A 12,520-nucleotide genomic window follows, 5' to 3' on the forward strand; every position below is an offset into this window, starting at 1 on the left:
CGTGGAGCAGTTGATATCCTCATTCATTGCATCTTTAAAGTCAAATGGCTGGCTTTAATACTTCTGCCGTGTCCTAGTATCTTTTACCAGATTGAAACTGTATAATAGCGGCATTTCTCTGCTATTCCCATTTTCCTCACCATCAACCACAGGCTCTCAGTGTTTTTGCACTCCGTAGCTGATTTCTTTGTTTTTGACTATTTCTTTTAAAAGGTTTTTCTTTTTTTCATGCCTTTCATATTTGTTTTTCTAAGTGCTTACAGGCAGAGTAGTCAGTATGATGATATTGCAAACCCCTTTTTGTGAAAGTAGGCGTCAAATGACAGTTTAAGGTTTCATGAAGAGACCTGACTTTTTTTGGTGGGGATATACTGTTTTAGACTGCACAAAGGGAATTACCAGTGCTCATTCAAAGGGCCACATAAAATCCAAAGCAGCCGAAATAAAACAACAAGTATGAATATGCCAGTCTTAGAGGCTAATAACAAGTTATTTTCTAGCCCTTTCCTTTCTGTCTTTCATCTAGCTTAATCTCTGATTTGACATTTGTCTTATGTTGTTTTCTCCCCCTTTTTTTCCTCTCCATATTTGTCTCTCTGGATCACGAGCTCTCCATTTCTCCCACCATCATTCTCTTTTGTTCTCTCTATCGGTGGGAGATGGAGTTAAGTGCAGCTGTAGGCCAAATAGCCCAGTGATTGGCTCTCACTTACTCCTGCCTCCCCAGTGCATTTGAAATCACTGATTGCAGACAAGCTAGTCTAAATCAAAGCTCTGCTTTAAGGAAAATTCTTTCAAGGAAAAGGGAGTCTGCTAAACCCATTCCCAAGGCAGATCATCGCCTTCACTTACATGAAGAAACAATGTGTAAATTGACTGTATTTAACTGATATTGCTAACTGATATCAAATTATGTTGCTGCCCTCCAGATGCCCTGAACACAAGGAACCATCAGGTGATGTGCACCACCATGAAAGTCCTGCAGCACCTGGTGATGTCTGCAGACAAGGTGGGAGAAGCTCTGGTGCCCTACTTCAGGCAGATCCTCACCGTTTTTAACCTCTTCAAGAACAAGAGAAGTGAGTTTCAGGCACCAAGCTCTGGAGTGTTTCAAGGACAGATGATGTGGGAGGTGTTTGTCTTTTGGAGCAGATCTTGTGTAAGCTTGTTCTAATATTGGCATGACAGCAGAGCAGCAGTCACGGGGGGAGGGGCGTGAACCAGGTGATTCGACAGCCCTGAGAAATGCCACGTAGAGGTTAAGTGTCTCTTTTTATTTGAGTCCAACTAAAAAGGGATTCTGTTTTCTGCATTTTCTTTGCTGTAGACTCAAAGCTTCTGCCCTCGAGTCCTTTTTACTTTTCCTCCTTCCACTTAAGCATCCACTTGACAGAGAAGCTCAATTTTGTCTTTTCTGCTGTCAGTCAGGCGGCATTGTGCAGTGCTGTTGAGGAGGAGAGGAGGAGACTTTGTCCTTGCTCTCACTGAAAGGCTGCACCTGGGTGACACCAGGACCTGGGGAGATTGGCATCAGATAGGCAGGGCTCTTTGTGTGGCTGTGTCAAAGCACTTAGGATGGTGTGACATGATGTGGACCCATTGAAGGCTTAAAGGCACAACCAGCCCCAAACACCACAGCAGGGTGTGGAGACTGACATTGTGAATCAATCATCTAAACACAAGCTTTAACGGGAGAAAACACAAGGCTTTAGTCTCTTAATCAATATCCAATTTGAATCTGTTGTCTCTTTAATTCGCTTACATTTATCTGTTTGTTGAGATAGTGAGAAAAGACAAAGGACGGAACAGGAAAGCCCGCCTTATTAGCGCACGGCCTTATGCAAATCTCCTCCGTAAATTAGCTGTCAAATCAATCCCCTAAACCGTTTTGAAGCACGAGTTTCTCCGCCACACCAAAAGCTCCGGAGTCAGCCGGTGAACCTCACCATGAATATATCTGCCTGGTAGTTACCGTGGCGCCCTGTCCACCTGCCTCGACTGCTCCTCTGTCCTCCTCTGGCAGGCATCGATTAAATCCGAGCCAACCTCTCACCTGGCAGGCGTCTCTGCTATCCACCTCTTGAGACCAGCCTCTGCCAGAGAGAGGTCCATACAGCTGCCAAAGCACAGGGCCCAATCTGCTAAACAAGGACAGAGCTTCCTCTTCAGTAGTTTATAGGCATCCGGCAGAGTTTCTCTCCTGTAAAGTTTGACGAGAGTTGAGGCTGAAAATGTTACCAAAGTAAAGTATGTCGGTGCAAGCGAGCGTCTATATACTGTAAGTTCATAGATAGCTGGATAATTTCCTTGTGTTTTCCCCCCCGATCACCGTCTGAGGCCTTAGATGAGCTGTCACAATTCATGTTCTGTTCTACCCACTCCCCTCTAACAGAGAAAGATATAACTTCAAATACAGAGAATAGATGCTTCCCTTTTGGGAGGGGGGAACAAACACTGTGTGAACTAGAACTAGAGTTCTTTCTGCCTAATCCACAAATATTTCAGGGTTGTTGTTCTCTCACAGTCTTTCTCTGTGTGCCTTTGTCTTTGTTTCTCTCTTCTGTTTTATGGCTTGTTTATATCAATATCAAAGCTTTCATTGAAGTCCATCTATTATCTAATATTACTTATATACACCTCCAGGTCCATCCCACACTCAGTCGGCTGTCTCAGCGCCTCAGACCGAGCCTCTAACAGACAGGCACGATCATTGTGTTAATACAGTAGAAGACACAGAAGGCCGGCTAGTTGTGTGTGGTAACTCCCACACTGTAACTCACAGAGCTTGCATGGCATCCCTCTTATCTCCTGCGCCACAACGGGACCACTGTCCATTTCATGCCAAATGTGTGTGTCTGTGTCCACATTTGTGTATGTCTGTCATGAATAGATCTGTTGTATCCCATATGCAGCTGTTGCCTTCAGTGCTTTCTGTCTCTCCCTGCTCACTGTTGTCTGTCTGCCAGCCTTGGGCACACAATGCTTTACTACACATCTATGACATGCCCCACATATACTTGCACATATACCATTGCACGCCGGTCCAGATGAGGCTACACAACCTGACTCTGTTTCTGTCTGCCCAGTTGTTCGAGCTCCGAATCAATAGGCTGACAGCCACTGCTGCAGGGTCAGGGCCACAGTTAGATATCACCGACATCTCATCGCGGGACAGATCCCTTAGGCTGTGTTCCCACGCTTCCGCTGTGTCGCTCCCACTCCGAGACAGGGTTGTGACCTGTTAAATTGGTCTGTATACAGCCCTTATCTGAGCCATTTTTCCAAGGTCAGAGATGGAACTTAACAGCCATCTCCAAAATGGACCCTCGGGTGTCCTTTCACTCAGACAGAGCGCTGGCCCTCTGACCAGAAGAACAGCGTTACAACCCACCAACCCACATGTTCAGTCTTTTTGGGATCCAGGCCTCTGTCATTGTTCAAAGAGAGAAAAATATGCCTGTTTAACTCCGGGCTGCTGGCTGCCATTCTTCCCACTGTCACAGTAATGCGTCATTTTGAAGTGCACAATAATGAGCAATCACATAGTATCACCATCCTTGATGTACCCTTTTGTCTCCTGAATCAACGCTCTGAGCTTTTGTTTGCTTTGTGTCTTTTGTTTATCAACTGTTCTTTGTGTATTTGTCTACGTGTGCATGTGTGTGTGCATGTGTGTGTGCATGTGTGTGTTTTAGAGACAATGTTGAGGACAGTGTAGGAATTTCTCCAATACGATTTGCATGGCTCTCTTGTTTTCTTGATGTGATGAATCTTATCCCTAATGAAATGCAACAATGTTCCTTAAGAAGGAGAGATGTGCTCCGTCATCCAGCAAATTCCTCTTCTGAGCTCAAAGGATGGGAACTCATCTGCCGTACTGTACATCATATCAGGAAGCGACTCTGCAGCGGAGTAAACAACATCGAAAATATATTGTGGGGTTGTGAATGAAGATGAAATGTATGCCAGTACTGATTTTATTTAGTAGATTAGATGTTGGCTAGATCAGTGAATACAGATTCTTTATTACTAAATTCCACTTTTTCACACTCGGTTATGTTACCTTATGATAAATAGGACCTGGTGAGCTGAGCAGATGTAAAGAAAACTATGAACACTAACTCGAGTTTAAATTTAAAAAAAGTCCTGCATACATGGTGTCTTTTCGACACAAATCACTTCCAGTGGGACCCAAAAATGGTCACTTCAGTGGCTCGAAGCATAGCTGGGACGTTAAAACAATTCAACAGACTTTTTGTATAAATAATCACCCCACAGTATACTCCCTAAACATTTCTGCTGTTAAGTTGTGCATTTATAATTCAATTAAAATTAACATCGGTTTTCAGTTTACAGTAGCAGCCATCTCAAAGCACTTCTGATGATCTCCTATGAGCGAGCACTGGGGAGCAGTGGGAAGGAAGAACTCTGTTTTGGCAGGAAGACAAAGCCAGGTGCAGGGAGGGGCAGCCCTCTGTTATAACCGGTCGGTTATTAAGGGAAAAGATATAACTTAAAATAAGGACAAACTAAGAAGGACAGGCGAGAGCGAAGGATTTCAAACTGTGAGTTTATTGGGGATGGCTTATTTTCACAGTCAGCCTCAAGTGGCTATTTAAGTTGCATTTTTTGGACTTTCATATTTGCTTCATTTTTCAGCCCCAGATGTTGGTGCTTGGCTTCAGATGAAGTCTTCAAGTTCAGTTTTTTGTTCTTCTCTATCCATCCAACTCCTTTAATAGAGACAAAAGTGGATTTAACAGGGTGCTCCACATCAGTGGCAAGCATCTCGGTTGTGTGTTTATCGAAATTGCTCAATCATATAGCTTTTATATGCAGCTGTCGTATTAAAGCTGTTGTGTTTGGTGTAGCGGAGACTAAGCATTTAGAAATCTGTATGACCAGGAGGAGGGCCTGGCGTGCTCTGCCACAGCGAATGAAACATGAGCTCGCAGATTCGTCTGGTTCCCAGGGTAGCATTGTTGTTGTTGCCCTGATAATTTTCTTCGCTTATCTGTAAGGTGTAGGTCCTTAAACACCTATTCATCACTGACAAGCGCACTCTCGCTGTCTCTCTCGCTCTCTCTCTTACACACACACACCCACAGAAACACAGTTATTCACACTTATTGCTCACACACCAGTGATCTGGTTCATTTAGCCTCTTTTATCTTTCTGCTAGGAATGTGGCCAGCTATGATAGGGTCTCGCCCACATGCATTGCTGAGCCTACACACACAGACACACACACAGACACACACACACACACTCTACAAGTTGTGATAGTGGCTCTCTGTCTTCTGTGTCTGGACAACTGGTGAGGTTTTTGTGTTGGTGACAGATGCAGCACTGTGGCTGTATCTTATCTCATGACCGCGCTCTATCTGAGTATCACATGACGTGGTCACAGGCACACTCACAGGTCACGTTGGGCCTTTTTTATTTATACGGCGGCTCAGTTACAGCCGATGTTTGGAATTGAATGGAAATAAACACGGGTAGGTGGTTCACCAGACAACCGCCACCCCCACCCCCTCCATCACACCCTGATACAAGGACATAGAGAGTCATGAGGAAGGAGACCTATTCCACTGTGTTCAACTATGATACTAAGAGAAAAGGCCATCTTGAGCAGAAACACAAGGAAATTAAATCCTTTTTTTTTTTTTCCCTCGGCTCATTTTAATAAGACAGAAGGCCAAGCGTATGCCTGTGTACTCAACCACCTGTGCTCCTGTCCACAATACAACATAATACTCCCATTTACTGCCACACCACTGCACTGTGGCGTGTATGATGTTGAAGCTAATTCCTGGGGATTCCCAGTCACAAACATTTGCTTTATTTAATGACCTTTTCCAGCTGCTGTTGTGAAAAATTAATTCACTGCCACGCTTTCGTTGTGTACATAGCAATGCTATGGAGGAGCCGCGCTCGCACAAACACACAAAAACACACACATAAGCCTATGCCCCCACTATAATCCATCATCTTCCACAGGCACGGAGAGCTCCTTTTCCCCCAGTGGACATCAGAACACACACCTCATCTTCAGCCCCGGGCTCCTCTTTCCACATAGCCCCCCTCCAACTGGAGATATCTATCAAACCATCACATCCTGCCGAAACCCCTCCGCCATTACAATACGAGATGAATGGGAGAAACAGAGAGCTAAAAGAGAAATGGAAGAAGATATAGCATGAGTGAGCAAGAGATGAAATCCAGGTATACCGAGTTGCCTGTCCTTACCTGCTGCACTGTTAGCATGCTTCACAGCACATAATGACTTTTTTTTCTTTCTCTCCTAAAGCTTAAGAAAAGACACAAAGTTGAGGAAAATAGTAGAAATATAGTTTTATATTAATGCCGCCCACTCCCCCCATTCCCCTCCCGCCTACCTCTTTCTATCTCCCTCCACTCCAATACTCCTTGCGCCTGCGGATATGCCCACCTGTCTCTGTTAATTTCTATTGTCAGCAGGTCTGAGGCGGAGCAGCCAATCAGTTGCGAGCGTCAGCCCTTGGGCCTGCAGTCACTCTGCGGCTCCAATTTAAAGGTCAGCTGATAAGCAGCCAGATTCATGCATAATCTGGGCTGCTCCGCAGTCAGACAGGCAGACTGCTCAATGAGCATGCACACACACACATATCCACACCCAGCATACACAACTCATTCTCTTGGTCTGATCGACCCTCAGAAAACGAAGAAGAAGACGTATTTCACGTGCCCTTTTCTCGCCGGAATAAATGCATGCCTCTATTGTTCCATCAAGCCACATAATGTACTTTTGCTAATTGTTTGAGAGGAGCGTCTCAGAAAGAGCCCGGCTTTATGTTTGTTGATTTGTTCATCATTTGGTACATAGTGCCTTTTTTGCGATGTGAAGCACTTAGGGGAATTACGGGATCTTTAACAAAGCACCAAAGCTGGCAGTGCGCTTAAAATGAAATAGAATTTGGTTATTTAGACCAAAATACTCAATTTTGCTCTACAAGGGCCTGATATCCACTTACGAGGACATTATACTGCTACTGTTCTATCAAAATTTTAAATGAATATTCTCATATGTGACTCTTATTTTTCTTAAAAACAAAAAAAAAGGTAAAAAAAAAAAAAAAAAAATCTGGTAATTCTTTGTTTTTACATTCATTGGGCCCCAATATGCCCAAATATCAAAGAGAAATTAAAAATGCATGCCATGGAAGAGTTCGCGTCTTAGGAGGTTAAGACTAATGTGTGACCCACCTGCCACTAGGACACAAACTTCAAATTTAGTCAGAGCAATGAGTAATGAATAATATTACAAACTACCACCAGGGGAACCTGGCCTACACCCTGGGAATCACTGCAACAGAAGATGCAGAAAATGTTTTTAAGCTGATGGATGAAGTAGAATGGGTGTTTTTCATCATAGAAAAACATCCACAGTAATTCCCTTCCCTGTGGTTCCTTGGAGTAGCTAATTCAGCAATCTTCACTAAAATTTAAATCTTGGATATTTATTGGACAAGAATTTAGGCTCCAGATCAGTCTTCTAAAAGCTGAATGTTTAGCTTTTAGACAGCTAAGATCGGGTTACTGAACACAGTAACTTCTGCTTTGTAGATGAATATGTAGGTACTGTATCCTTAGTGATGAAACATAAGTCTTCACTTTCAGTGGAGCTGCTCCTTTCATTCCCTCTAAATCCAAGAAGCACCCAATTACTTAATTGGATGAGTTATGAGGGTCCTTTCCTCACCCGATTCCCTCCCATCTCAATGAGATTAACACACTCTGTAATTAATGAATTTGGGGCACTTTGAAACGATTTGCAGGATTGTCCTGGCTCCGGGGGCCTGACATGTGTAACACAATTATCGAGTTGTCGAAACCAGACAAAAGAGTGAGATGAATAGGCCAGCATTAGCTGTGTTTGCTAAAAACAGGTGATCGTTCCAGTCACAGCCTGGATTAGATTCGTGGGCCGCTTTGTTGTCATTCAGATTAGAGTGCATGTGTGACGATGGCTCCCGTGTATTCATACGTATGACTCCGCGTCCTCGCATGAGAATTTTTTGGGCTTCCTGACTTGGTAGTGGCAAGCAGAGAGCTCTCCTCCAGCTTCTTCCCACATCATCGTGTTTGACATCTCCGCGGGCAGGCAGCGACAGAGTGCTGGTGTGTGTGCAGACATTTGTCCGACCCGCTTTGGATCAGCGTTCTCACCCTGCGTCAGGTTGGCTGTCGGCTTTCATAAGCGCACCTCCGCGAATGGGTCCGCCGCTTGAACACGGAGAGAGAAAAAAAAGCACAGTTTTGCAAAATAAATAACAAATGGCATTTCTACAGGCTTCTGATTTTGTTGTCTCCGGCAAGGACACTCATAATAAACAATGAATAAAATAGATTTTATCACCTTTGTCTGGATTCGTGTGATACACCCGCATTTAAAACAGGTCACTGTTTGCAAAGCACTTGAGATTTTCAGGCGTCCCCGCTGTGGCAGTCATATTACATCTGCGACTGTCATTTTTTGTCACCTCTGTCTTCTTTCACACAGAAGTTCCACTTTAATGCTGCCAGAAAAACCACTCGGTCACCCATAGTCATTCTCACTGAACCAAACAAAGCCAGCGTAATGCTGCCACAGTGTGCCCCCCCAACCCTACCCCTTTAGAGACCCACACCCCATTACTGCCCCTTCTGGGCATATTTCACTGACAGATATACCCCATTATCTCGTCATATGCCAGCCAGTCTCTGCACTGTCTCTAACTGATGTGTTTGAACAATAGGCAAGCAACCACACCCCACATATTTTGCTCATACAGTCAATAACACAGCTTTTTTTGTCATGTTTCTATCATACAAGAGTGGTATGAACACTGGAATTTTATTTACTTATACCATGTAGGTTCTATTTTATTCTGTTGTTTTTTAGTTTGTTTTTTCCTGTTGTCAGTCTGTCTGATCTGTCTGTCCATCTTATCCTCATTTACAGCTCATGGAAACTTTTTTTCATTATTTTTTTCATCAGCTGATTGGATTTTGAGGGTGAAATTCTCGTAAATGGACGGTCTCAGAAAGAACTGGACTGTTACATGTAGACTGACCGCTGTCCTGCAATGTTCAGTCAAGATCATGGTTCACTCACAATAATTTTTTTTTTGTTTTATCATAACTCCAGAATTCATATTCCAATAATGCCATAATAATTGTCAAAAATCAGAATCAGCCTGATACAGACCCCAATAGATGGCTTTGGAAAATGACAGCACATGTTATTGACTTTTAACTGTTTAATTTTCATATAAGTTTTACAGCTTTTCATCCTGATAAAAGCATCCCTACATGGCCATTCATACTGCACCAAAATAATAAAATAATACATTTTAACAATTAAATGACAGAAAAAGCCCTGTATGTTCCACTATTTCTTTTAAAAGGCTGTTTTCTGTGAATTAACAGAAACCTTTTGATTTATAATTACAGAACAGTCTGAGTAATGTGCTATCAAAACCTTTTATGTTGTTTTACACAATAATTTCCCACAATTTAAACTCAAAGAGTCATGCTGACAGATGTTTGTTTTTTTAATACGGGAACATTTCTTTATCAGGTAGAAAAACCTGATAAAGAAATGCTGCTTTTTCTTGCAATCATATATTGCAGGGATCAAATTAGCAGTTAAGCTTCGTTTTGTCTACAGAAAGGAGAGTTTCACTGGTTCTGCCCACTTAGGATTAAAGTGGGCTATGTGTGGCCTGTCATGTAAAATAAGTTCCCTGACATAAACTGTCATCTGTAAGCTGCACGGTGTTAAAGACGTACATGAAACAAATCTCTCAAATGTAGCACATGACTTCAGTATTCAGCTACGAGCTAACGGTGTGCTCAGAAATCAGTAGCGTCACTTGAAATGTTTATCTCCATGGAATACGCTTCAAGCGCGTTGCCTTTTCAGTGCTGCAACATTGCTAATGGTTAAATTTCATTTAATAAAGGAAAGATTAATATTTAAATAGGCTGCTGGCGATGTACAGTATTATCATTTAGAATGCACATTGCACATTGTTTGCATAATTAATTCAGTGCAGCTTCATCTGTAAATAATATTGTTACCACACCAGTTGCACAGACACAGAAGACCATTATCAGGATATGTGTGTGTGCTTGCGTGCGAGTGCAATAGGGCACACTGTCACTGCTGCGCAAACACTGAGAAAATTCCCACTTTAGTGCCTTATTTACTTTCAGGATCTGTTCTGTCACACAAGCGTGAGTGCAGGATACACACACACACACACTTTCTGTGCCCTTCAAAGTCAATAGAGGGGATATAAACATCAACGTCTACGTCACACTGTCACGTGGAATGTAGAGTATGCCTGCTGCAGTCTGCTTGGGATCATATTTTATAGGCAGATTCTTGACCTCTGCGGTGAAAGCTTTGCACATGCCGTGCACTTTCTAACATCTTCGCTTTGGAAACACAGGATCAAAAGATGTTGGGAGCATAAACAAAACACTGCTGTGGTGATTTATACAAATCCGGTACTCCTTGTTTTCTTTTCTATGTATGTGTTGGTGATAAGGATGCAAGGTGGACCCTTCATCTAACGCCTTGCAACAGTGGCCACATAATTAACTTTATCTGACTTTCAGTACCAGCCAAGGCTTTAACATTATCTTTTATGCTCCGTGTTTGCTCCCAGTCCTCCTTTTCATAACCGAGCTGATGCATAGTTTTCGCTTTTTCCTTCAGTGTAGCCCAAGTGCTAAAAGCCTTAGCTTCTTTGTTCTGCTCTACTGTTGACCCAAGATAGATGAATTATTCACCTTGAGGTTTGTGGCAGCTCTTGTAACGTGCTGACCCGCCAACCCCTCTGCATGCCTGGGACACTTTACATTACTCCCAAAGGAGATGCACCCATGGTTCTCCTCCTCTCCCCTCAGCTTCTGTCTTCTCCGCCACCTCCTCCCATCAAATATTTAGTCTGCGTGGATGGAGAAGCAAATCCCCAGCCTCTCTCGCCTCGTTTCTCTACAAGCCTCGATGTTCTCCTTTACTGTGAACCACATCTATACTACACAGATGTGGTCTCATGGTGCTTTGATAGCAAACTGTTTCAGTATCTTCCTCTCACATTTTTCTTCAAAAAATTATTTTTTCTTTCATGGTTGTTTTTTTTAAAAAAAAAAAAACGAATATATGGAAATATGCTGCTACACCAGCGACATTTTATCTTAAAGGTCCAGGGAAACTTACTATTTCCTCATTCAAGGTAACCCAATGACCAATGACAAGTTAATAAGTTTCCATTTCAGCTAGTACTCTAAAGGTTTCACTTCAACAGAGGTGTACAAGGCTACTAAAAATACAGTATCTTTTAAGTAGTAGTACAATTCATCCCAAGGAGAATCTGTTTTTCTCAACAAAAAAAAGTTCACAAAACAACAGTGACTCTGATGCAAGTGTAATATGTGGTGGAGCTGATGCTTCTACACACACAACTCACTGGAAAGAGGCAGCAGTAAAGAGGTGCAGACACAGGGTTAAATACATAAATCTACCCATAATCTTATGAATCATATGGAGTTAAATTTGAATTGTTTTTTATTTTTTAAGCTAGGCTAAAATATGTATGTAATATGATATCTGCTGGCCTGGGGGCAGAAGGGGGCTTTTATTTGAGAGGTGACTCTAAAATAACACAATTCTCTCTTAAAGTTTTGAACACTTTTTCTTTTCTTTCGTTGTTTTCTGTAGTCTGAACTGGGTAGGGCTCATGGTCATTTGTGAGCTCACTCATCTTGGAGTTGCCTGGCAACCGCACCATGACAACGAGAGTCACGGACGTCACTATAGGCGGTCAAGAAGTAGACAGCCACGTGAACTTCAAAAGCAATGAAATACAGAAAAATGCTGCTACTGTTATCATTCACTCTTTGATTTTTAGTCTTTCTGTTAAGTTTGGCTACCCGTGAGACGGTTGTGGCTTATTTACCAACGTATGTGTGTGGTGTTTTACTTCTTATGTGACTCATCTAACTCTTCTCATCTAATGCCAAAACTATTATAGCATAACATGGTCCACAAATATATTCCTTCAACTATTTCAGCTCTGATTGTTGTTCATTTTATCACTGAAATCCAATTTTGAAGAAATCACTGATTTGAAACAAAAGTTTTAAGGCTATAGCATGCATATATATATATTATGTGTGTGTGTGTGTGTGTGTTGCACGCAGGTGAGCAAGCTCTGGAGTTGAGCTTGTGTTCAGAGCATGTGTGTTGGCCCCTGCGGGGTCACAGTCACTCTCTTGTGTTTGTCACCATAGTCTTTGTTTCCCACAGGCCTGCTATTCTGGGAAGAGAAAGGTCATCTTCCCCTCGGATACTGGCACCTTAAGGATGCTCATAACTGCACACTGTCTACAGAAGAAGTCAGCAGGTTCTCTGCTGATGATTTTTAGCCTCTTTGCTTTGTATTGTTTTATATTTGTATTTAGAGTAGAGAGTAGTGGAGGCAAACTT

The 12,520-nt window shown here is 42.6% G+C and overlaps 1 protein-coding gene across 3 annotated transcripts in view; it reads left to right on the forward strand.

Moving 5' to 3' along the window:
* Positions 1 to 12,520, forward strand: part of pacrg (PARK2 co-regulated) — a 147,947-nt gene that overhangs the window by 88,395 nt on the left and 47,032 nt on the right. For 2 of the 3 annotated variants that reach the window (XM_040042192.1, XM_040042195.1), the window contains exon 4: positions 930 to 1,079. In XM_040042192.1, coding sequence (XP_039898126.1) covers positions 930 to 1,079 — 150 coding nt within the window. Of the gene's footprint in view, positions 1 to 929; positions 1,080 to 6,000; positions 6,366 to 12,520 lie in introns of those variants that run through there. The other variant, XM_040042194.1, reaches the window with a different exon arrangement.

Source organism: Simochromis diagramma, unplaced genomic scaffold (assembly GCF_900408965.1).
Source record: "Simochromis diagramma unplaced genomic scaffold, fSimDia1.1 OVJJ01000304.1, whole genome shotgun sequence".
NCBI classification, from domain to species: Eukaryota; Metazoa; Chordata; class Actinopteri; order Cichliformes; family Cichlidae; genus Simochromis; species Simochromis diagramma.